We start from the raw sequence: 20377 nt of genomic DNA, 5'->3' as shown, positions 1-20377 counted from the left end.
TCAGACTTAATTCATTTAGGATCCATGTTTGTTCTGTGACACCTTCTCTCTTTCATATTTTCCATACGAAACATTAAAATAAGAACCATGACGGAACTACGATGCCATAGCCACCTGTGTTTTACGATTTCCTACTATAATTATTTTAGCAGAAAGACTCGTTCCTAATCAAAATTTCCAAATCGGGGCCCCAAAATAGCCTCGTATTCCTCTTCGTGACCTAAGGGCCTGTTTACATCACCGTTAGTTTCCATCAGGTTAACCCCTCAACGGAAAGGCAAACAAACCTTAGCTTCTATTTTCCCCACCATTGAGCTCAATGGTGACGGAAATCTAGCTAATGGTTTCTGTTTGTCACCGTTGTGGCACGGTTCCGTTGTTCTTGACTGAACTAATAGCGCAGCGGACTGCGCTATTGATTCCATCAAAACGACGGAACCGTGCCACAACGGTGACAAACAGAAACCATAAGCTAGATTTCCGTCACCATTGAGCTCAATGGTGGGGAAAATAGAAGCTAAGGTTTGTTTGCCTTTCCGTTGAGGGGTTAACCCGAGGGAAACCTCCGACTGAACCCCTCAGTGGAAAGGAACGGTGATGTGAACACAGCCTAAACTTCAGGTTTTGAGCCATTGCTGTATAGCACAACTATACATCAGTAAAACACATGGCGTTCTCTACCCAAAAAAACATGAACTCATTTTGATAGAATTGCCTTTGATTGAGAGACAACACAAATTCCAATTATTCTGATGTCTGTAGGTCTCTTTCCCTCCTCCTTTGGTGGCTCAGATGTTGGTAAACGAAAGAGAAGGGGAGCAGTTCTGTTAGACCCCAGCCCAGTTCTTGTCGTTGCCAATCGAAAGTTATGGGAGAGTAATGCACTGGTGGTCATTTGTCAGCAAGCATTAGTGGGAAGTTGGGCCAATGACCTGAAAGAGTGTCTGAACAGATCTTTCGCCAAGAGTAGTAGAGACCCACAGTATACAAAATAGCTCTCCTCCAGATGGAAGAAAACTCTTGTGTGCCACCTATAGGTCATTACTCTGTAAGTCAATGTCCGACCCTTTATAGCACTTTTAAACAATACTTGGGTGCCCCTGGTTTGGCTACTAACCAATCTGTAGACAGCACTATTTTGTAGTTGTTGCTCCTCATAAGTCTTTAGGAGAAGCAGCTGGTAGGATGAGAATTATGCTCCCTGGGAAAGGAATAAAATCTATTCCTTCCAAGACTTGTACAATCCCTTCAAAGGCATCTCACTCAGCCAATCAGGACCCTACTGATGAGAAGCAACAACTCCGAAACACTTCTGTCTACAGATAGGTGTCTCTGATTTGGCTAATTAACCCCAGCCATACTTCAAGTCTATATAAAGTGTTGTACATTAACTTCCAGGGTATTCTCCTATAGGTGGCACTAGAGAGACCATGCAGATGAATTTTCTTCCTTTCCCTTCCTTCTCGAGGAGAGCTGTTTTGAATACTTTTTCCCAGTGAGCATTGCCCTCAAGGCTTCTTACCAGTTGGCTCTCCGCAAGGAGAATCCGTATTTTCGAACCCACAGAAATGCGAGATGGGTTAAACAGATCTAAGATTTCTGATATTGTTGGATATATCGTCGTCGTCTCCACCAACTTTTTACCTTTTTTAATAGCTAAAAATCCATTCTACAAATTATTTATAAACATGTAGAAATTGTATAACAAAGATGTGCATATAGTCGAACATAATGTGTCCGTTTCGAGTTGACTGTGTGGCCTTCATGCTCTGTTTGAACCTAGGGACGTAGGATGTGTCATGAGGAATGTGATTCTGTAAATTAATTTTTTTTGTTTGTAATGGTCTAGCAGAATGTACCATTTGTGGCTTAGTAGATATTTACACAGGGGCAGTGATGTCACAGCAGCTCAACAGACTGCAGCCTAAGCTTTTTGACCATCGTCAGATCCCATTAAGAGATGTCCTAAAGATGTGGGAGATGGCTTCAGCTGTCAGTAATGGAGTTGACAGGTAATGCTGCACTCAAGTTTACTTAATATACCGTCAGTGGAAAGTCCTTAATAAAACTGAACATTGTATATTGCTCTCATGGCTTGCTCACTTTTTTAAATGCCCTCCAGAACTTCCTAATTTAGACTTTACTCATGACGATAAAGTTCTCCTTAATCCGTTTTAGACCTAGAACTTTGTTACAAAAAAAAAGCTTTACCTATAAAGTGGGTCTAGTGACACATTTTAGTATAACAAGCCACATCTTTCCGAATTTGCAACCAACAGTGGGAGATGGTGTCTGACAGGGTGGTCCGGTGGCCAACATCTTGAGAGCGCAGTTTTGGCATCTTAAGGTTGCCTCATCAACTGGAACTCCTTGTCTGGTGCTGCATCTACCGCCGAGGGTTGCACATTTTGGTGGAAGATGCGGGTCATTCTAGAGCGTTTCAGTTCAAATTGGTTATGAGATTAGAAAAACATGGCTACTTTCTTCTAGACACTTTTTTATCATGGACTATGTCCAGTATTGATCTCACTTCAAAAGGCAAAATTAGTCCGCACCTCCTAACAAAGTGAAATAAATGGACGGGTGCAAATCTGCTGTGACCGTAATGCAAAAGCAAACAAACACAGATGCCGCAGCACCCTGCAAGTGCTAAGATATATGCAATCCTTGGAAATACGGATTATTTGAAATTGCATTACACCTATATTTGCTATACTTATAAATGTAAGGTTCTTTTCATCAAATTGTGTGAGCCCATGTGCCACCACAAGGCATCCCTATACAAATGGGTCTTTACAGTAATCATTGTACCTGCACAGCAGGAGACTTGGCTGTCGCACTTGGGCCTAGGTAGGAACCAGTTTTTTTGCACTTGGTATTCGTATTGAGTCCATTGACAAGTGACAGTGTTTTTGTAATCTCATACAATACCTTTAGCCTCTCACATAACCGGTTGCTACTTTTATATCTTAATTTTATATTTCCTGTAATCATGTAGTTATATGCTTACATAAATGTCCAACGATTATAGAAAAACAGAGGGCCTTGCTAGAGAATGAAGAAGTTATTCTAATATTTCAAAAATAACCTTTCGAAATCTGGAGTAAAGATATTCTATATTAGACTTCATATAGGGGACATAAAAAATACTATAGACAGAGTTTAGATTTACTTGGAGTGAATTGTGGCTTTCTTACATGCTACTATATAAGCAATTTTTTTTATTTTTATTTTTTTTTACTCCATTTGTTCCCTTGTTTAAATATTTTTCAAGCTTTATTTTATTTCAGGATTTTATTTTTCTTCCTCCAATCAGGTCATAACTTCAGAGCTTGACTCCTTAGTGTAGTTAGGCCGTGATTCGGCTCAGAAGTTCTGATCAGATGGGATCCGTTAAACAGGTGGATGACGCTGATCCAGTGCTGATGTCGCTCTGGGGCAGGAGGGGAACAAATAAAATCCTAAAATAAAGATAAGTAAGCCTTTTTATATACATATTTTATTTTTTTTTACTTTTTCATCTGCATGATATTAAGAATGTTCTACCCAATATTTTTCAAGTAAAATTTCCTGTGTTTGCTTTTATTGTTGGTGGACAACTCCAGCCATACCTAAAAAGTCAAGTATCGGTGCAACTTACCAGTCCTTCTCTGAAGTCACTGATTCCAAAAAGGAAGAATCTGGGCCGCTGTTGGCATGGTCCTCGCACTGGAGTCTGTTTTTGCTGTCCCAATAGAACTGATTGGATGTAAAAAAGATGCTCACCAGTGAATTTCATTCCCAAGCTGCCAAAAAAAGCAGGGAACAAAATGTCGACCATTGTTCATTCCACTGGGACAGCTAAACCACCTTTCCACTCTGAAGACTTTGCTGTAGAGCTGTTCAGGTATCGGCTTCCTGGAGGTGTTCATTATAGTTTTAGCGTGTTCCCCGGTTTTATATAATAATGCTTAAAGCGGTACGGGATTAGGGAAACATAACCGCTTTCTACCAGAAACCGCACCACACCTGGCTGTGGCTTGTCTGGTATTACAACTCTGCTCCATTGAAGTGAGAGGGACTGAGCTGCAATACCACCCACACCCTGTGTATAAATGTGGCATTGTTTTAGGAAGAAAGCAGCCATGTTTTTCTAATCCGGTGCAACCACTTTTTTAATTGTAAGAGAAATAAACAAGTCTAATATACTTCATTATTCCGTTTTAATTTTAAGAACTCTGCTGTCAAATGGAATCCATACTTGGAAACCTGTCCCGATTAATGTCCAACTGACACAGGTACACTGCTTGAGAGCTCCGATACACTTTAATGAACCATGCACCTGTGACCTGATCAGAACAGGTTTTCAGCCTCTGGATGTTAATAGGAATGGTCATAGTCCCTTTCATCTGTCCCTTCCTGTTAATGTACATTCTGTAGATTAGCAAGACATAGGGGACAGATGGAAGGGAGTGTGTCTGCAAGATCAGACTACACGAGGTTTATTTGTAGTCTGTAACCATGGAGACACGTAGATCTACGTAGGTGCTGTAGGCACAAACTGGTAGATTATTAAGCAAGGCTATTTGCCAAGTTGCTTTATTTTTTCTTAATTAGGAGGACATGAACAATACAGAGATTTGATTTCAAAGGTTCCCATACCCTTTTAAAGAGGACCTGTCACTAGGTCATATAGGTTGAACTGGTTAACTGACCTGAATAGTGCTGTCTCCCTGATTCCAGCGCTGCTTTTCTTTTCTATTTTCCTTGACACCCCCCCCCCCTCCCATTCCAGAGATGTGGCCCACTGTAGTGTTGGCTCCCAATATGCTAATTTGGTGGTTAGCCAATGGGGTGGAGCTACCCTCCCCGCCTCTGATGCTGACCAATCCTCGTGAGACCGCTTGAGGGTAGTTCACACCCTGTTGGCTAACTGCAGGAAATTCGAGAGGGAGCCAACATAACAGTGGGCCGCCATATCTCTGGAACGGGGGGGGGGGGAGAGCAGCGCTGGAATCGGTGACAGCGCTATTCAGGTCAGTAAACCAGTTCAACCTATATGACCGGTCCTCTCTCTCGATTTTGTTTACATCATACCTGAAAACCCCTTTAAAGGGTAACTAAACTTTTGCACCGTCCTAGTGACATCAGAAGTTTTGATTGGTGGGGGTCCGAGTAGGGAGACTCACCGATCGCTAAAACGAGGTGGGAGAAGTACTCGGCTGAGCGCTGTGCTGCTTCATTACTGATCGGCTTTCCTGGAGAAGTCGAGACTACGGTGTACAGACCCATAGACTTTCTATTGAGCCTGTACACCGCTCCGAGAAAAGCTGATCAGAAACTAAGCGGCACACCGCTCACCTGAGCGCTTCTGCTGCTTAGTTTTAGCGATCGTGGGAGTCTCAGTGCTCGGACCCCCACAGATCAAAACTTCTGACATGTCAATATCAATCCAAAAGAATAGGCAGCACTCCAGTGGTATAAAAATCCCAAAAATTTTCGCCCAGCGTACAGGCAACGTTTCACCTTCCCATTGAAGGCATTTTCAAGCTTGGAAATGCCTTCAATGGGAAGGTGAAACGTTGCCTGTATGCTGGGTGAAAAAATGTTGGATTTTTCTACCACTGGAGTGCTGCCTCTTCTTTTGGATTGTGGTTGAACTTGTTTGGGGTCTCATGTCATGTTTCCCCTGAGGATAGCACCCACATTTTTACGCTACGGTGCATCTCCTACACTTCGTTTGTTCCTGACATGTCACTATGATATTGCAAAAGTTTTTTAATCGTTTTGTTTACCCTTTGACTGCAATCAAATATGTATTTTCAGGGCTGGCTGAAGCGGTCCTTCAGAACAGGGAACCTTAGATCGCATGTACCCATTTAGACAGGCTACTCAGATGCTGTTCGTAATAATGTACAGTATCTTTCCCTCAATGCTCACGTCTTAGGGTTCGGTATAAAAACTGCTACAGTACATGCAGTACTAATAGCTTTTGCCTAGGTGAAAGTTTTTCACAATCTACATTGAATTTTGACAGCAGTTTTGGATGGACTGAGCATCTTGTCTTCCCTGGATCATATAATACTCTCAACTTAATACACTAGTCCTTCTCCATGAATTAGAATATCAAAAAGTTAATTTATTTCAGTAATTCAATTCAAAAAGTGAAACTCCTATATTATATAGATTCATTACACACAGTGATCTATTTCCAGCATATTTTTTTTTTCATTTTATGTTTTTATGACTAACCGTTAATGAAAACCCCAAAATATTATATAAGCCTGATTTCAAAAATGAATTTTAATACCGAAATGTTGTCCTACTGAAAAGTCTGTCCAGTATCTGCCTTCAATACTTGGTCGGGGCTCCTTTTGCATGAATTACTGCATCAATGTGGCGTGGCATGGAGGCGATCAGCCTGTGGCACTACTGAGGTGTTATGGAAGCCCAGGTTGATTTGATATCGGCCTTCAGCTCGTCTACATTGTTGGGTCTGGTGTCTCTCGTCTTCCTCTTGACAATACCCTATAGATTCTCTATGTGGTTTAGGTCAGGTGAGTTTGCTGGCCAATCAAGCGCAGGGATACTGTGGTTATTACACCAAGTATTGGTACTTTTGGCAGTGTGGGCAGGTGCCAAGTCCTGCTGGAAAATGAAATCCGCATCTCCATAAAGCTTGTCAGCAGAGGGAAGCATGAAGTGCTGGGAAATGTCCTGCTAGACGCTGCGCTGACTCTGGACTTGATATAACACAGTGGACCAACACCAGCAGATGACACGGCCCCCAAACCATCACTGACTGTGGAAACTTCACACTGGACCGCAGGACACTTGGATTGATGCCTCTCCGCTCTTCCTCCAGACTCTGGGACCGAGATTTCCAAATGAAATGCAAAATTTACTTTCATCTGAAAACAGGACTCTGGACACTGAGCAGCGGTGTTGGTCCACTGTGTTATATCATGTCCAGAGTCAGCGCAGCGTCTAGCAGGACATTTCCCAGCACTTCATGCTTCCCTCTGCTGACAAGCTTTATGAAGATGCTGATTTCATTTTCCAGCAGGACTTGGCACCTGCCCACACTGCCAAAAGTACCAATATCTGGTGTAATAACTACAGTATCACTGCGCTTGATTGGCCAGCAATCTCGCCTGACCTAAATCTACCGGGTATTGTCAAGAGGAAGATGAGACCCCAGACCCAACAATGCAGATGAGCTGAAGGCCGCTATCAAAGCAACCTGGGCTTCATACCACCTCAGCAGTGCCACAGGCTGATCACCTCCTTGCCACGCCGCATTGATAACCCCTCAGCAGTGCCACAGGCTGATCGCCTCCATGCCACGCCGCATTGATAACCCCTCAGCAGTGCCACAGGCTGATCGACTCCTTGCCACGCCGCATTGATAACCCCTCAGCAGTGCCACAGGCTGATCCCCTCCATGCCATGCCGCATTGATGCAGTAATTCATGCAAAAAAAAGCCCCGACCAAGTATTGAGGGCAGATACTGGACAGACTTTTCAGTAGGATGACATTTTTGAGATTGGGCTTATATAATATTCTAATTCTCAGACACTAAATTTTGGGTTTTCATTAACTGTTACCATAATCAACATTAAAAGAAAAAAATGCTGGAAACAGATCACTCTGTAATGAATCTATATAATGAGTTTCACTTTTTGAATTAAATTACTGAAATAATGTAACTTTTTGATATTCTATTTTATTAAGAAGGACTAGCATATATAATATTTCATGCAGTCTTTTTTTATAAAATGATTTTGAACCCTCTTTTTTTAGTGTAATAATTACCCTGTAGATCTCCCAGTTTATTTCAGTCCAGTTGGATTTCCATACTGAATATATTAAAATTTATAAAAATACATTTGTGTGGCCTTGTTAAGATTTTTGCTCACGACGATCTTTTAGTCATTTGGAGGTTTATTATAGCTTATATTCTTAATCATAAGCTGTACATGTTCTTATTGTACCTAATAACCCATTGTCCCATAAATTTATTTTTAATGGTTGAATAGAGTGAAGTAACTAAGCGCTAAGATTTTCTTGTGTGGCCTATACAAATGTATTTTCTCACTAGTTTGCAGCACCATCTTATATGAGTTGTAAACTGGTAAATTCTGATCAGATTGTTTGTCTTTAGTGCTGTTCGTATCGGGAATGAGGGGAAGCAGGGAAAGGGCGGACTATTGCTGCTCATAACAAGATATTGGACTTTATGTACAAAAGGTAAGCAAGGGACTTGTTTGCTCAGTATTCAGAGATATTAATCTACACTAACAGAATTCGCTGGTGACTTTTACACCCTTTACTTTGTCATTTATAAAATTGTCTTAAAACCGGAGGTGATCTGGATTATTGCATGTAAACGCTCGGCTAGTAATCTACGCTACCCGGAAGGCTCCTCTTACTCTGATGCAATGTGCTGGCTTGTTCAAATCCGCACGGTCTGACTACATTTATAAGAATCCGTAGTCGGCAGCTATTGGCAATGCCTAATGCAATGCAGAAGTACTAGGGCATTACCTACGTTTCTATTAGTTGGTGCCTGCTAATCCTGTATTGTAGACAAAGCCCATTAGCAAGCTACATGCATTGCAAGACCAACGTTTGACTCGTCAGAAGATAACGTCAGTGAGGGTCTATGAGTGGATCATCCACTAGAGCCCCAAAAGTAGAGGCCATTGTTCATTTAGCCAAAATGAGTTACACATTGAAAGTCCACTTGAACAGCACGTAACTGTATTTGCTAAATCTCAATAAAATAGGGTGGAGAAGATTTTATCTCCCATCCAAAGATTGAAGTGGCAGGCCGGCACGTTAGGTTGTACAGATGTTGAAAGTGTCTCCTACACCACGTCCATTATTATTATTCATAGGAGCTGTGCACCAGAGACTTTGTTGTCCGTGTTCCTCAGCAACCGATAGACCCTTTAACCTGACACGGGACGTGTATTTAAGTGGTTGTCAAGTCAGAAGATTTCTTGCATCATTCTATGGTTTTAAGCCATCTAAAGTTTTTGTGTTTACACACGACTGGTTGCAGTTGTCCTGAATGACAGAGTATTTTATTCCAACATTTCTAATGCCTTCCTAAGTAACTCCTACTGTCAGCGTTATCTATGTAGGATAATGTGGCTAAGCATTCTGATGCCCGTTACACACGGCTGAGGCCCACTCCGGCAGGTGAATCGTGTCCATGAAAATGGACCCGATTTTCCGATCCGTGGAAAGATAGGACATGTCCTATCTTTCCACGGATCACGGACGGGACCCGGCCGGCGCACACTATTGTGTGTGAGGCATTAGAGGAATGATTGAAGTCTTTATAACCCAGACTGGAGAACCATTGCCGTGAGCTGGTCCTGCTCTGGAGGACTCTGCATGGCCAAATATTAGATGGTCGTCCATGGGCAATATGTAATACTACATTCAATGCCGCAGAGAAAATGTGTACATCCCGTCAGCTTTCACCGGTGAATACAGCAGAATGTTCTTGTGCTGGTAACCCTGGCCATAAGCTGGGGAGCTACAATATTAAAGGGGTTTCTCCGTCTTGTACAATCCCTTTTTAGCCTCCGAACTACACTTAAGACACCACTGGTAACAAAATTTAATCACCAAAATCTTGTAATGGCAGTACCTCGTTCAATTTTCTTGTGTATGTTCGTGTGGCCTGATGATGACCAGTGGTACTAACAAACTTTACGGCTTATCGATACACTGGACGCGTTGGCGACGCTGGTCTTTTAGGGGATAAATCATATGTTTGTTATGGTTGTCATGGCTGTGATATTCCTGGTGAATTGTAGTCATCCTAAAACTGATATAATATGACGTATTTCAGTGAAAAATTACTTGATTAACCTTTTATTCGCAAGACTAATTTAGCTTGGGGTCATACATGCCGTTAATACTGGTGTTAAGTCTTGAAGTATTGTTGGTCCTCTTTGTTGCATTTTAGAAGATACACTACCGTTCAAAAGTTTAGGGTCACTTAGAAATTTCCTTCTTGATGCAATTTCAATGTTGAGGAGTGTATGTGTGTGTGTGTATGTGTGTGTGTGTGTGTATATATATATATATATACACTACCGTTCAAAACTTTAGGGTCACTTAGAAATTTCCTTATTTTTGAAAGAAAAGCACAGTTTTTTTCAATGAAGATCACATTAAATTAATCAGAAATACACTCTATACATTGTTAATGTGCTAAATTACTATTCTAGCTGCAAACATCTGGTTTTTAATGCAATATCTACATAGGTGTATAGAGGCCCATTTCCAGCAACCATCACTCCAGTGTTCTAATGGTACATTGTGTTTGCTAACTGTGTTAGAAGGCTAATGGATGATTAGAAAACACTTGAAAACCCTTGTGCAATTATCTTAGCACCGCTGTAAACAGTTTTGCTGTTTAGAGGAGCTATAAAACTGACCTTCCTTTGAGCTAGTTGAGAATCTGGAGCATTACATTTGTGGGTTCGATTAAACTCTCAAAATGGCTAGAAAAAGAGAGCTTTCATGTGAAACTCGACAGTCTATTCTTGTTCTTAGAAATGAAGGCTATTGCATGCGAGAAATTGCCAAGAAACTGAAGTTTTCCTACAACGGTGTATACTACTCCCTTCAGAGGACAGCACAAACAGGCTCTAACCAGAGTAGAAAGAGAAGTAGGAGGCCCCGCTGCACAACTGAACAACAAGACAAGTACATTAGAGTCTCTAGTTTGAGAAATAGACGCCTCACAGGTCCTCAACTGGCAGCTTCATTAAATAGTACCCGCAAAACACCAGTGTCAACGCCTACAGTGAAGAGGCGACTCCGGGATGCTGGCCTTCAGGGCAGAGTGGCAAAGAAAAAGCCATATCTGAGACTGGCTAATAAAAGGAAAAGATTAATATGGGTAAAAGCACACAGACATTGGACGATTGTAAAAAAAAGTGTTATGGACAGACGAATCGAAGTTTGAGGTGTTTGGATCACACAGAAGAACATTTGTGAGACGCAGAACAACTGAAAAGATGCTGGAAGAGTGCCTGACGCCATCTGTCAAGCATGGTGGAGGTAATGTGATGGTCTGGGGTTGCTTTGGTGCTGGTAAAGTGGGAGATTTGTACAAGGTAAAAGGGATTTTGAATAAGGAAGGCTATCACTCCATTTTGCAATGCCATACCCTGTGGACAGCGCTTGATTGGAGCCAATTTCATCCTACAACAGGACAATGACCCAAAGCACACCTCCAAATTATGCAAGAACTATTTAGGGAAGAAGCAGGCAGCTGGTATTCTATCTGTAATGGAGTGGCCAGCGCAGTCACCAGATCTCAACCCCATAGAGCTGTTGTGGGAGCAGCTTGACCGTATGGTACGCAAGAAGTGCCCATCAAGCCAATCCAACTTGTGGGAGGGGCTTCTGGAAGCATGGGGTGAAATTTCTCCCGATTACCTCAGCAAATTAACAGCTAGAACGCCAAAGGTCTGCAATGCTGTAATTGCTGCAAATGGAGCATTCTTTGACGAAAGCAAAGTTTGAAGGAGAAAATTATTATTTCAAATAAAAATCATTATTTCTAACCTTGTCAATGTCTTGACTATATTTTCTAGTCATTTTGCAACTCATTTGATAAATATAAGTGTGAGTTTTCATGGAAAACACAAAATTGTCTGGGTGACCCCAAACTTTTGAACGGTAGTGTACATTTTTGAAAAGTCCTGGAGACGCTAAAAAATTTCTGGATAAAAAAAAAAATACCCTTTGGGATACACCTTGAATAATTGGCTGAATGTTAATGGTCTGTGCTCGTGATTAAGAAGTTGGTGTCCTGACCTGTTGAACATCATATGGAGATTTTATCATCTCTTCACATTGGTTGTCTTCTCTAACAATGCGATGTGGACTGTAGTGCTCATCACAGAATGAAGATCAATGTTTACCAAGGTTGCTAGAGGAGTTACGTGGTTTGTGGAGTGCAGTCAAGAAAAAAGCCGTCCAAGGAACCTCGATCTCAAGTTTCGTGCTTAAAGCCAGACTTTACCATTCATTCCAGCTTACTGGAGACTCCTCGTACTAATGCCTCACTACAGAAATGACCTGATAAGAAAAACCGGAGGAGCCTTAGACATTTCAAAAAACAAAAATCCGTACAAACTTTTTGAAGAATTATAGCGTCTCATGTAAAATTGCCTTCATTGTTGTGTCATTTGTGTTTTTGTTTTTTTTAATGGTTTCAATATGACTACAGTGCGGTGAAATATGCTGGAGCTATATAAGCAAAAGGAAATTAATATACACAGGGGGTTGCCTGAGTAGGTATGCAGTTTAAATATGTAAATATAATAGGTATACCGTTTAATCCCATAAAGACCATGCCAATTAGCGTTTTTGCATTTTCGTTTTTTCCTATCCGCCTTCCAAAGGCCATAACTTATTTATTTTTCTGTCATCTAAGGGCTTGTTTTTTGTGGGACAAGTTGTAATGTATTGAGAAGCTGAAGAAAAATTATTTGTGGGGTGAAATGGGCAAAAAACTGCAATGATGCAATTTTTTTCGGGGTTTTTATTTTTACGACGTCAATCAGGCGATAAAAACGACATATTCATCTTATTCTGCAGGTTGATACGATTACGGCGATACCAAATTTATATGTTTTTGTTTTATGTTTTACCACAATTTAAAAAAAAAAAAAAAAAGATTCGCTAAAAAAAATAAAGAAAATGTTGTTGCCATATTCTGAGAGCCATAAGTTTTTGTGGACGGAAGGCTGAACAGACATTGCCTCCAGCCGTGCCAGGAAGTTTATCCGAATTTGCAGCGGCTGGAGGTGATGTCTGTACAGTCTTCCATTGCTCAGGTGAAGATGTACTCGTGGGATGTAGTGACGTCACAGCGTGATCTCGCGAGATCTCGCTGTGCTGTGGATCAAGCTGGGCTGGAATGAAGAGAAGTGTATGACGCTGATTGGTCAGCGTCATACACTTCTCTTTACAACGCCCACTTGGTGAAAAGTAAAAAACCAAATGTTTATAACTTGGTCACAAATAAACATTTTTAAAATACTAACAAACTGTTATCTACAGCAAAGTGTCTATTTGACTAGATAGGAGATAGGGCAGTTATAAACTGGTGACAGGGCCTCTTTAAAAAACCTCCCCCTGTATGCCTAAATATGCACCACCCACCTGTATATAAAAAATAATGGTTTTTTTTTCTGTTTGAGAATTAAATGCCAATATAAAAATGTCATTAAGTTATATATCGATTTGTATATAGTATTTTATTATTATGATACACACTGATCGAGCGTGGCCCAAACTTAATTTTAATCTTAAGTCACTTAATGGTTTAGAAGTTTCGAGATCCAGACAGCGGTAGAAAAGCCCATGAAGGGTTGACAACAACATAATGGGTGGATTACAACAAAAGTAGATGGGGAAGTGGAAATGACCTACATAGACCTCCATCAGTGTCATGACTCCACATTTCATCCAATACTGTATTCTAAATGGATCCAAAAAACACCCATGTGACGTTGGGCTCTGAAGAGCTGATTCTCAAGCATAACACAATACAAAAAGTGACCAGTATTTAACACCAATTACAATGTATTAAACAATTTAATAAAGATATGTGCAAATACATGACGTATTTGGCGCATGCGCGGTAGGTCTATACCTGTATACGGCATAGATAGTGTTGATTGGTTCCTTCTAGTGCCGACATGCGCAATTGGGACTTGTAGACGCCGGGTACCACGAGTGGAGAGTCACTTCACTGGATTTCTAATTACGTAGGGTATTTTCTTAATTTATATATATTTGATAGTTATGACTATCCCTGTGTAAAGAGCAATTCAGTTGTATACAAAGTATGTATGTATATATATATATATATATGTGTGTGTGTGTGTGTGTGTGTGTGTATATATACACACATACATATATATATATATATATATATATATATATATATACTTTGTATACCTCTGAACTGCTCTTTACACACACCACACCACACACACGTATGTACAGTGAAGGAAATAAGTATTTGATCCCTTGCTGATTTTGTAAGTTTGCCCACTGTCAAAGACATGAACAGTCTAGAATTTTTAGGCTAGGTTAATTTTACCAGTGAGAGAGAGATTATATTTAAAAAAAAAAAAATGAAAATCATATTGTCAAAATTATATTTATTTGCATTGTGCACAGAGAAATAAGTATTTGATCCCTTTGGCAAACAAGACTTAATACTTGGTGGCAAATCCCTTGTTGGCAAGCACAGCAGTCAGACGTTTTTTGTAGTTGATGATGAGGTTTGCACACATGTTAGATGGAATTTTGGCCCACTCCTCTTTGCAGATCATCTGTAAATCATTAAGATTTCGAGGCTGTCGCTTGGCAACTCGGATCTTCAGCTCCCTCCATAAGTTTTCGATGGGATTAAGGTCTGGAGACTGGCTAGGCCACTGCATGACCTTAATGTGCTTATTTTTGAGCCACTCCTTTGTTGCCTTGGCTGTATGTTTCGGGTCATTGTCGTGCTGGAAGACCCAGCCACGAGCCATTTTTAATGTCCTGGTGGAGGGAAGGAGGTTGTCACTCAGGATTTGACGGTACATGGCTCCATCCATTCTCCCATTGATGCGGTGAAGTAGTCCTGTGCCCTTGGCAGAGAAACGCCCCCAAAACATAATGTTTCCACCTCCATGCTTGACAGTGGGGACGGTGTTCTTTGGGTCATAGGCAGCATTTCTCTTCCTCCAAACACAGCGAGTTGAGTTAATGCCAAAGAGCTCAATTTTAGTCTCATCTGACCACAGCACCTTCTCCCAATCACTCTCAGAATCATCCAGATGTTCATTTGCAAACTTCAGACGGGCCTGTACATGTGCCTTCTTGAGCAGGATTTTAATCCATTACGGCGTAATGTGTTACCAATGGTTTTCTTGGTGACTGTGGTCCCAGCGGCCTTGAGATCATTAACAAGTTCCCCCCGTGTAGTTTTCGGCTGAGCTCTCACCTTCCTCAGGATCAAGGATACCCCACGAGGTGAGATTTTGCATGGAGCCCCAGATCAATGTCGATTGACAGTCATTTTGTATGTCTTCCATTTTCTTACTATTGCACCAACAGTTGTCTCCTTCTCACCCAGCGTCTTACTTATGGTTTTGTAGCCCATTCCAGCCTTGTGCAGGTCTATGATCTTGTCCCTGACATCCTTAGAAAGCTCTTTGGTCTTGCCCATGTTGTAGAGGTTAGAGTCAGACTGATTAATTGAGTCTGTGGACAGGAGTCTTTTATACAGGTGACCATGTAAGACAGCTGTCTTTACTGCAGGCACCAAGTTGATTTGGAGCGTGTAACTGGTCTGGAGGAGGCTGAACTCTTAATGGTTGGTAGGAGATCAAATACTTATTTCTCTGTGCACAATGCAAATAAATATATATCATTTTGACTATGTGATTTTCTGTTTCTTTTTTTTTTTTATATAATCTATCTCTCACTGGTAAAATTAACCTAGCCTAAAAATTCTAGACTGTTCATGACTTTGACAGTGGGCAAACTTACAAAATCAGCAAGGGATCAAATACTTATTTCCTTCACTGTATGTATATATATATGTCATTATTTAATATATTTCTATTTGCACATATCTTAATTGTTTGATACATTGTAATTGGTGTTTTGCACTTTAAATACTGGTCTCTTTTTTTCTATTGTGTTATGCTTGGGAAAGGCTCTGAGGAGCTGAAATGTCGCATGGGTGAATAAAAGTTCCTTGTTTTTTTGGATGTGCTGCCTGAATTCCTTTCTTGAATCCTTTTTTGTTGCCATGTCCGCAGGATATGTCACGAATGTCAGATGTGGGTCCGGCCTCTGAGACCCGCACCTATCTCTAGAACTGGGTCCCCTAAACCCCGTTCTACCACTTTGTGTCACGCCTGAAGTGTGTGATTCCCGAACATAACGACGAAAATCACGAAGCATGCGAGCTACAATGTTTCCGTAACTACCATTCAGTTCAATGGGGCTTCCGGAAACAGCGTAGCTCAGCGCGCTGCGCTGTTTTCTTCATGGTCGGGAATCATGCTCTTCAGCTGCAACGCTGAGTGGATGAGCAGGGGTTTAGAGGACAACGTTCTAGAGATAGGTGCGGGTCTCCGAGGTGGGACCTGCATCTATATGACGTTTATGACATATCCTGTGGATATGTCATAAATGTCCCTGATAGGAAAACCCCTTTAAGGTGTACCTCCAGTGATGCACTGAAAAACCGCTTAGGCTATGCATCTAAGTGTGTAAATATAGGTTTATAATAGATTTCATTCACCAGCAAGGCTGCACACTCAATTTTAAATATGGGGCAGAGTAGGAAGAAACTTGAATTAGTGCAACCCTTTACCTTCCTCCCTGCTGATCTCCGCTACAGGAACAGAGAGATCGCTAAAATCACTTGGATATCTTCCTTAAACAGGGAAATGACAAGCGGTCTGTGTGTATAGAGAGGGGACCTGCTATTTAATATAGTCTTGTGACTACAGCAGTGGGGCAGAGTGAGGAAGAGGTGCAATGTGAGCTAGCAGGCATTTAGGGACCGTGACCGGGCTGCAGCTCCACTGGATCTAACATGGCAGACCATGATAACCGCTTACTGTTAGTGTATTAAGAAGGCTAGGTCTGCAGTATAAATGGTTGAGCTTTGAAGGGAAAGGCTTTTATAAAGGTTTTGTACGTGAGGCTCCAAGTACTGGAAAATTTCTTTTCACTGGAGGTACTTTTTAAAACTACTACAAAGTGTGATGTGCTGCTTTTATTTTGTATTAACAGGTTTTTAGATGTCAGAATAGCTGACTAAAATGTCGAGCAGGTTTTCCACTTCAAGCTTTTTTTTTTTTGTAACCAAGATCAGTGTAAAATAAAAAGTTAAGTAACTGATTATACGGTTTCTTTTCCTCAGGCAGCAGGGCCCAGGTACGACTGCTACCTCTGCACCCCCTGATTGTAACAAACTGCGGCTGTGTGCACGTGGTACTTGGTCCGTACAGCTTCTAGTCTCCAAATAAGAATATTTCTTTTCATTGACGGAGCAGAGATTTTGAAAAAGGGAAATTGAAGCATAAAGTATATTAGACATTGACACAACTTTTTATTAAGCTTTATTTATCTTACTAGACCACTCCTTTGAGGTTTAGTCTTATGTATTCGTGTATATAGGATGTATGCACTTCACACAGTTATGATTTGTTTGACAGGTTTTTCTTGCTAGTCAACCAATAAACCTGCGCACTTGTCAAAGAAAAGAATACATTTCCATTATAGGAGTTTCCCACCAGATTACGTTAAGGTGCAAACGGTCGTCTGCCACAGCTTAATGATCCTGGGTGTTCAACTACTGGTTTTATTGAGCGGGCAGCAGTACTAGTGATGCACAGTGGTCCTATTAGGGCGTATGGACTTGGGACCCCCTATACGAGTCTGAGCGGTGAGCCACTCACAAAGTGGACTGGGCTTGTCTATATAATACATGGTCAGCCATTAATTTGATTGGCCGTCATGTAATTCTACACTTTGCCGGCTGCGGGGAAAATTTATGACTGCACACCCGCCTGTCGATAACCGATGGTCTTGGGGTTTCTCAAGCCAGCCCCGCTGTGATCAACGGATGACCTCGCCGGCTTACATTTTTAGAAAAAAGTTGTCAAGATGAGACAATAAGGGATAATGTTGTGGAAAAGCTCTTTAAACCAGCACTGAAATAAATAAAATTGCATGTTTTTCAAAAATATTACTGTAAAAATTGTCACAATTTGCCATTGAGATACGATTGACACTTTTGTACGTTGACTGTTATTTTATCATATGATGTGAGCAGGTTCTTCATTCATCCCTAAACATTGTACAGTGCACACATCATGAATGACTTCTTATGTAGATCTGTGTATTAAGCTGCTGTATAATCATTTCTTTTGTAGCCAGTGGACATCACCTCTGCGATGAATGAACGTGCAGTCGCCCAGACCAGGCTTACAGGAAATCCACACGACATTGAAGCCTTGTATATGCTAAATCGTGTGCAGGAGCAGGTTAGTGATTCTCCCTTTTTTATTTGTCGGTAGCAAAAATTATTTTATCTCCAGATCTAATCAGGTGTAAAAAGTCCTTTACTGTTTAGATTAAAAGGGATTGTCACATTATAGACATTGGTGGCGTAATTGCTGTGAACCCGGCTTTTTCTTTTAGAACATCATTTTAGTAAGTGTATGTAGGTATAATCTACATAAAACGTTAAGGACCTTTGGAAATGCACTGCTTGTATTATACTCCAGAGCTGCATTCACTATTCTGCAGGTTGCTTTTCGAAAAGGTTGACAAACTTGTTGACAGACACCCCCCTAACAGTTTAGTTGAGCTTCCACACTTCTGGGGTACAGTTAGTTTCTCCTACATAGTTACAGGTCAGTACCTGGTGTCAAGACTATATACTTCCCAGAATTTTAAATACCAAAGAAAGTTCTGTGCAGCCCTTGTGCAAGCAGGGAATTCTGGGAGATTTCCCGCTCTGACGCCTGCAGAATTGTAAATGCAGCTCTGGACAATAAAACAAGACTGTAACTAAGTAATTTTTCATGTAGATTAATTATACATATAAACTTTAAAATGAATCCAAAGCTGAGCATAAGCTTTAACCCCTTCCCTCCGCAGCTATTTTTTGGATTTTCATTTTCGCTTTTTCCTCCCCAACTTCCAAAAGCTAACTTTTTTACATCGATTTAAAGCTATATGAGGGCTGTTATTTGAAGGACGAGTTGTCGTTTTTAACTGCACCATATATTGTACAATATAATGTACTGGAAAACGAGAAAAATGTCTGAGTGGAAAATGGGGGAAAAACGGATTCCTCCATTGTTTTTTGGTTTTTGTCTTTAAAGAGGCTCTGTCACCACATAAGTGCCCTGTCTCCTAGATAAGGAGATCGGCGCTGTAATGTAGGTGACAGTAATGCTTTTTATTTTAAAAAAAAACTTTATTTTTACCACTTTATTAGCGTTTTTAGATTTATGCTAATGAGTTGCTTAATGCCCAAGTGGGCGTGTTTTTACTTTCGACCAAGTGGGCGTTGTCCAGGGGAGTGCATGACGCTGACCAATCCGCATCATGCACTCCTCTCCATTCATTTACACAGCGCATAGGGATCCTGCTAGATCCTTATGTGCTGTCTTATACTAACACATTAACAATACTGAAGTGTTTAGACAGTGAATAGACAATCTCTGCACTTTGTTACCCTGTGGTAGTTACAGCAGAGGAAGCGTGATCTCGTGAGATTACGCGGTAAATTACAGGTTACAACGAGATCACGCTTCCTCGGCTGTAACTACCATAGAAACAGTAACGAAGTGCAGAGATTGTGAATAGACATCCCGGGGAATGACTATTCACTGTCTAAACACTTCAGTATTGTTAATATGGTAGTTTAAGACAGCACATAAGGATCTAAAAGGATCCCTATGCGCTGTGTAAATGAATGGAGAGAATTGCATGACGCTGATTGGTCAGCATCATACACTCCTCTGTACAACGCCCACTTGGTCTAAAGTAAAAATACGCCCAGTTGGGCATTAAGAAACTCATTAGCATTAATCTAAAAACGCTAATGAAGTGTTAAAAATAGATAGTTTATTTAAATGCACTGCTGTCACCTACATTATAGCGCCGATCTCCTTATGTAGAAGATAGGGCACTTATAATGTGGTGACAGAGCCTCTTTAATAAGGGGTTCACAGTGCGGTAAAAACGACAATTTTAACGTTACTCTGCGGGACAATACGATTGTGGCGATACCAAATTTTATATATTTTTTTAGGTTTTACTACTTTTAGTCTACATTCACATGAGCGTTTCAGATTCAAGCGCGTGAATCTGGTCCGTGTGTGTTGCGTTATGCATCAGTGTGCTTTGTGAGGGGCATGCGTTATTCACGCAGTCGCAAAGCACATCTTTTTTTATTTTTTATTATTATTTTCAATCGAATTGATGCACATCCATGTGCGGTGTGTGATTTGCGCATCAGTGTGCGGTGCATGGTTTTTACACACCCATTGACTTCAATGGACACATACTGCGTGAAAACTCCTGCATGTGTGAACGGCCCCATTGTAATCAATGGGTCTGTGTGCTGCGCGTGATTTCGATGAGCAACACACGGACGTTATTCACAAGGAAAAATCTGTTAAAAATACATTTGCTTTGTGTCGCCATATTCTGGAACCCAAAATATATTTAAAAAAAAAAAATAGCAATGTTTTATTGACAACAAAAAGACAAGCAAATTAAAAATGTCGTATACCAAAGTACAAACCGGGATCCATAATAGAA

At 40.9% G+C, this 20377-nt stretch overlaps 1 protein-coding gene across 9 annotated transcripts in view; it reads left to right on the top strand.

The window, feature by feature from the left end:
- SON (SON DNA and RNA binding protein) overlaps nucleotides 1–20377 on the top strand; it is an 87181-nt gene that overhangs the window by 59135 nt on the left and 7669 nt on the right. For all 9 annotated transcript variants that reach the window (XR_012881601.1, XR_012881600.1, XR_012881599.1 and 6 more), the window contains one exon: nucleotides 17974–18084. Coding sequence is in view for 5 of the 9 variants with exons in the window: in XM_075854560.1 (XP_075710675.1) it covers nucleotides 17974–18084 (111 nt within the window). In the remaining 4 variants the exon portion in view is untranslated. The remainder of the gene's footprint in view (nucleotides 1–17973; nucleotides 18085–20377) is intronic.

This window comes from Rhinoderma darwinii, chromosome 2 (genome assembly GCF_050947455.1).
Source record: "Rhinoderma darwinii isolate aRhiDar2 chromosome 2, aRhiDar2.hap1, whole genome shotgun sequence".
NCBI classification, from domain to species: Eukaryota; Metazoa; Chordata; class Amphibia; order Anura; family Rhinodermatidae; genus Rhinoderma; species Rhinoderma darwinii.
Note: the sequence above shows the minus strand (reverse complement) of the source record. Positions and strands in the feature narration are given on the sequence as shown.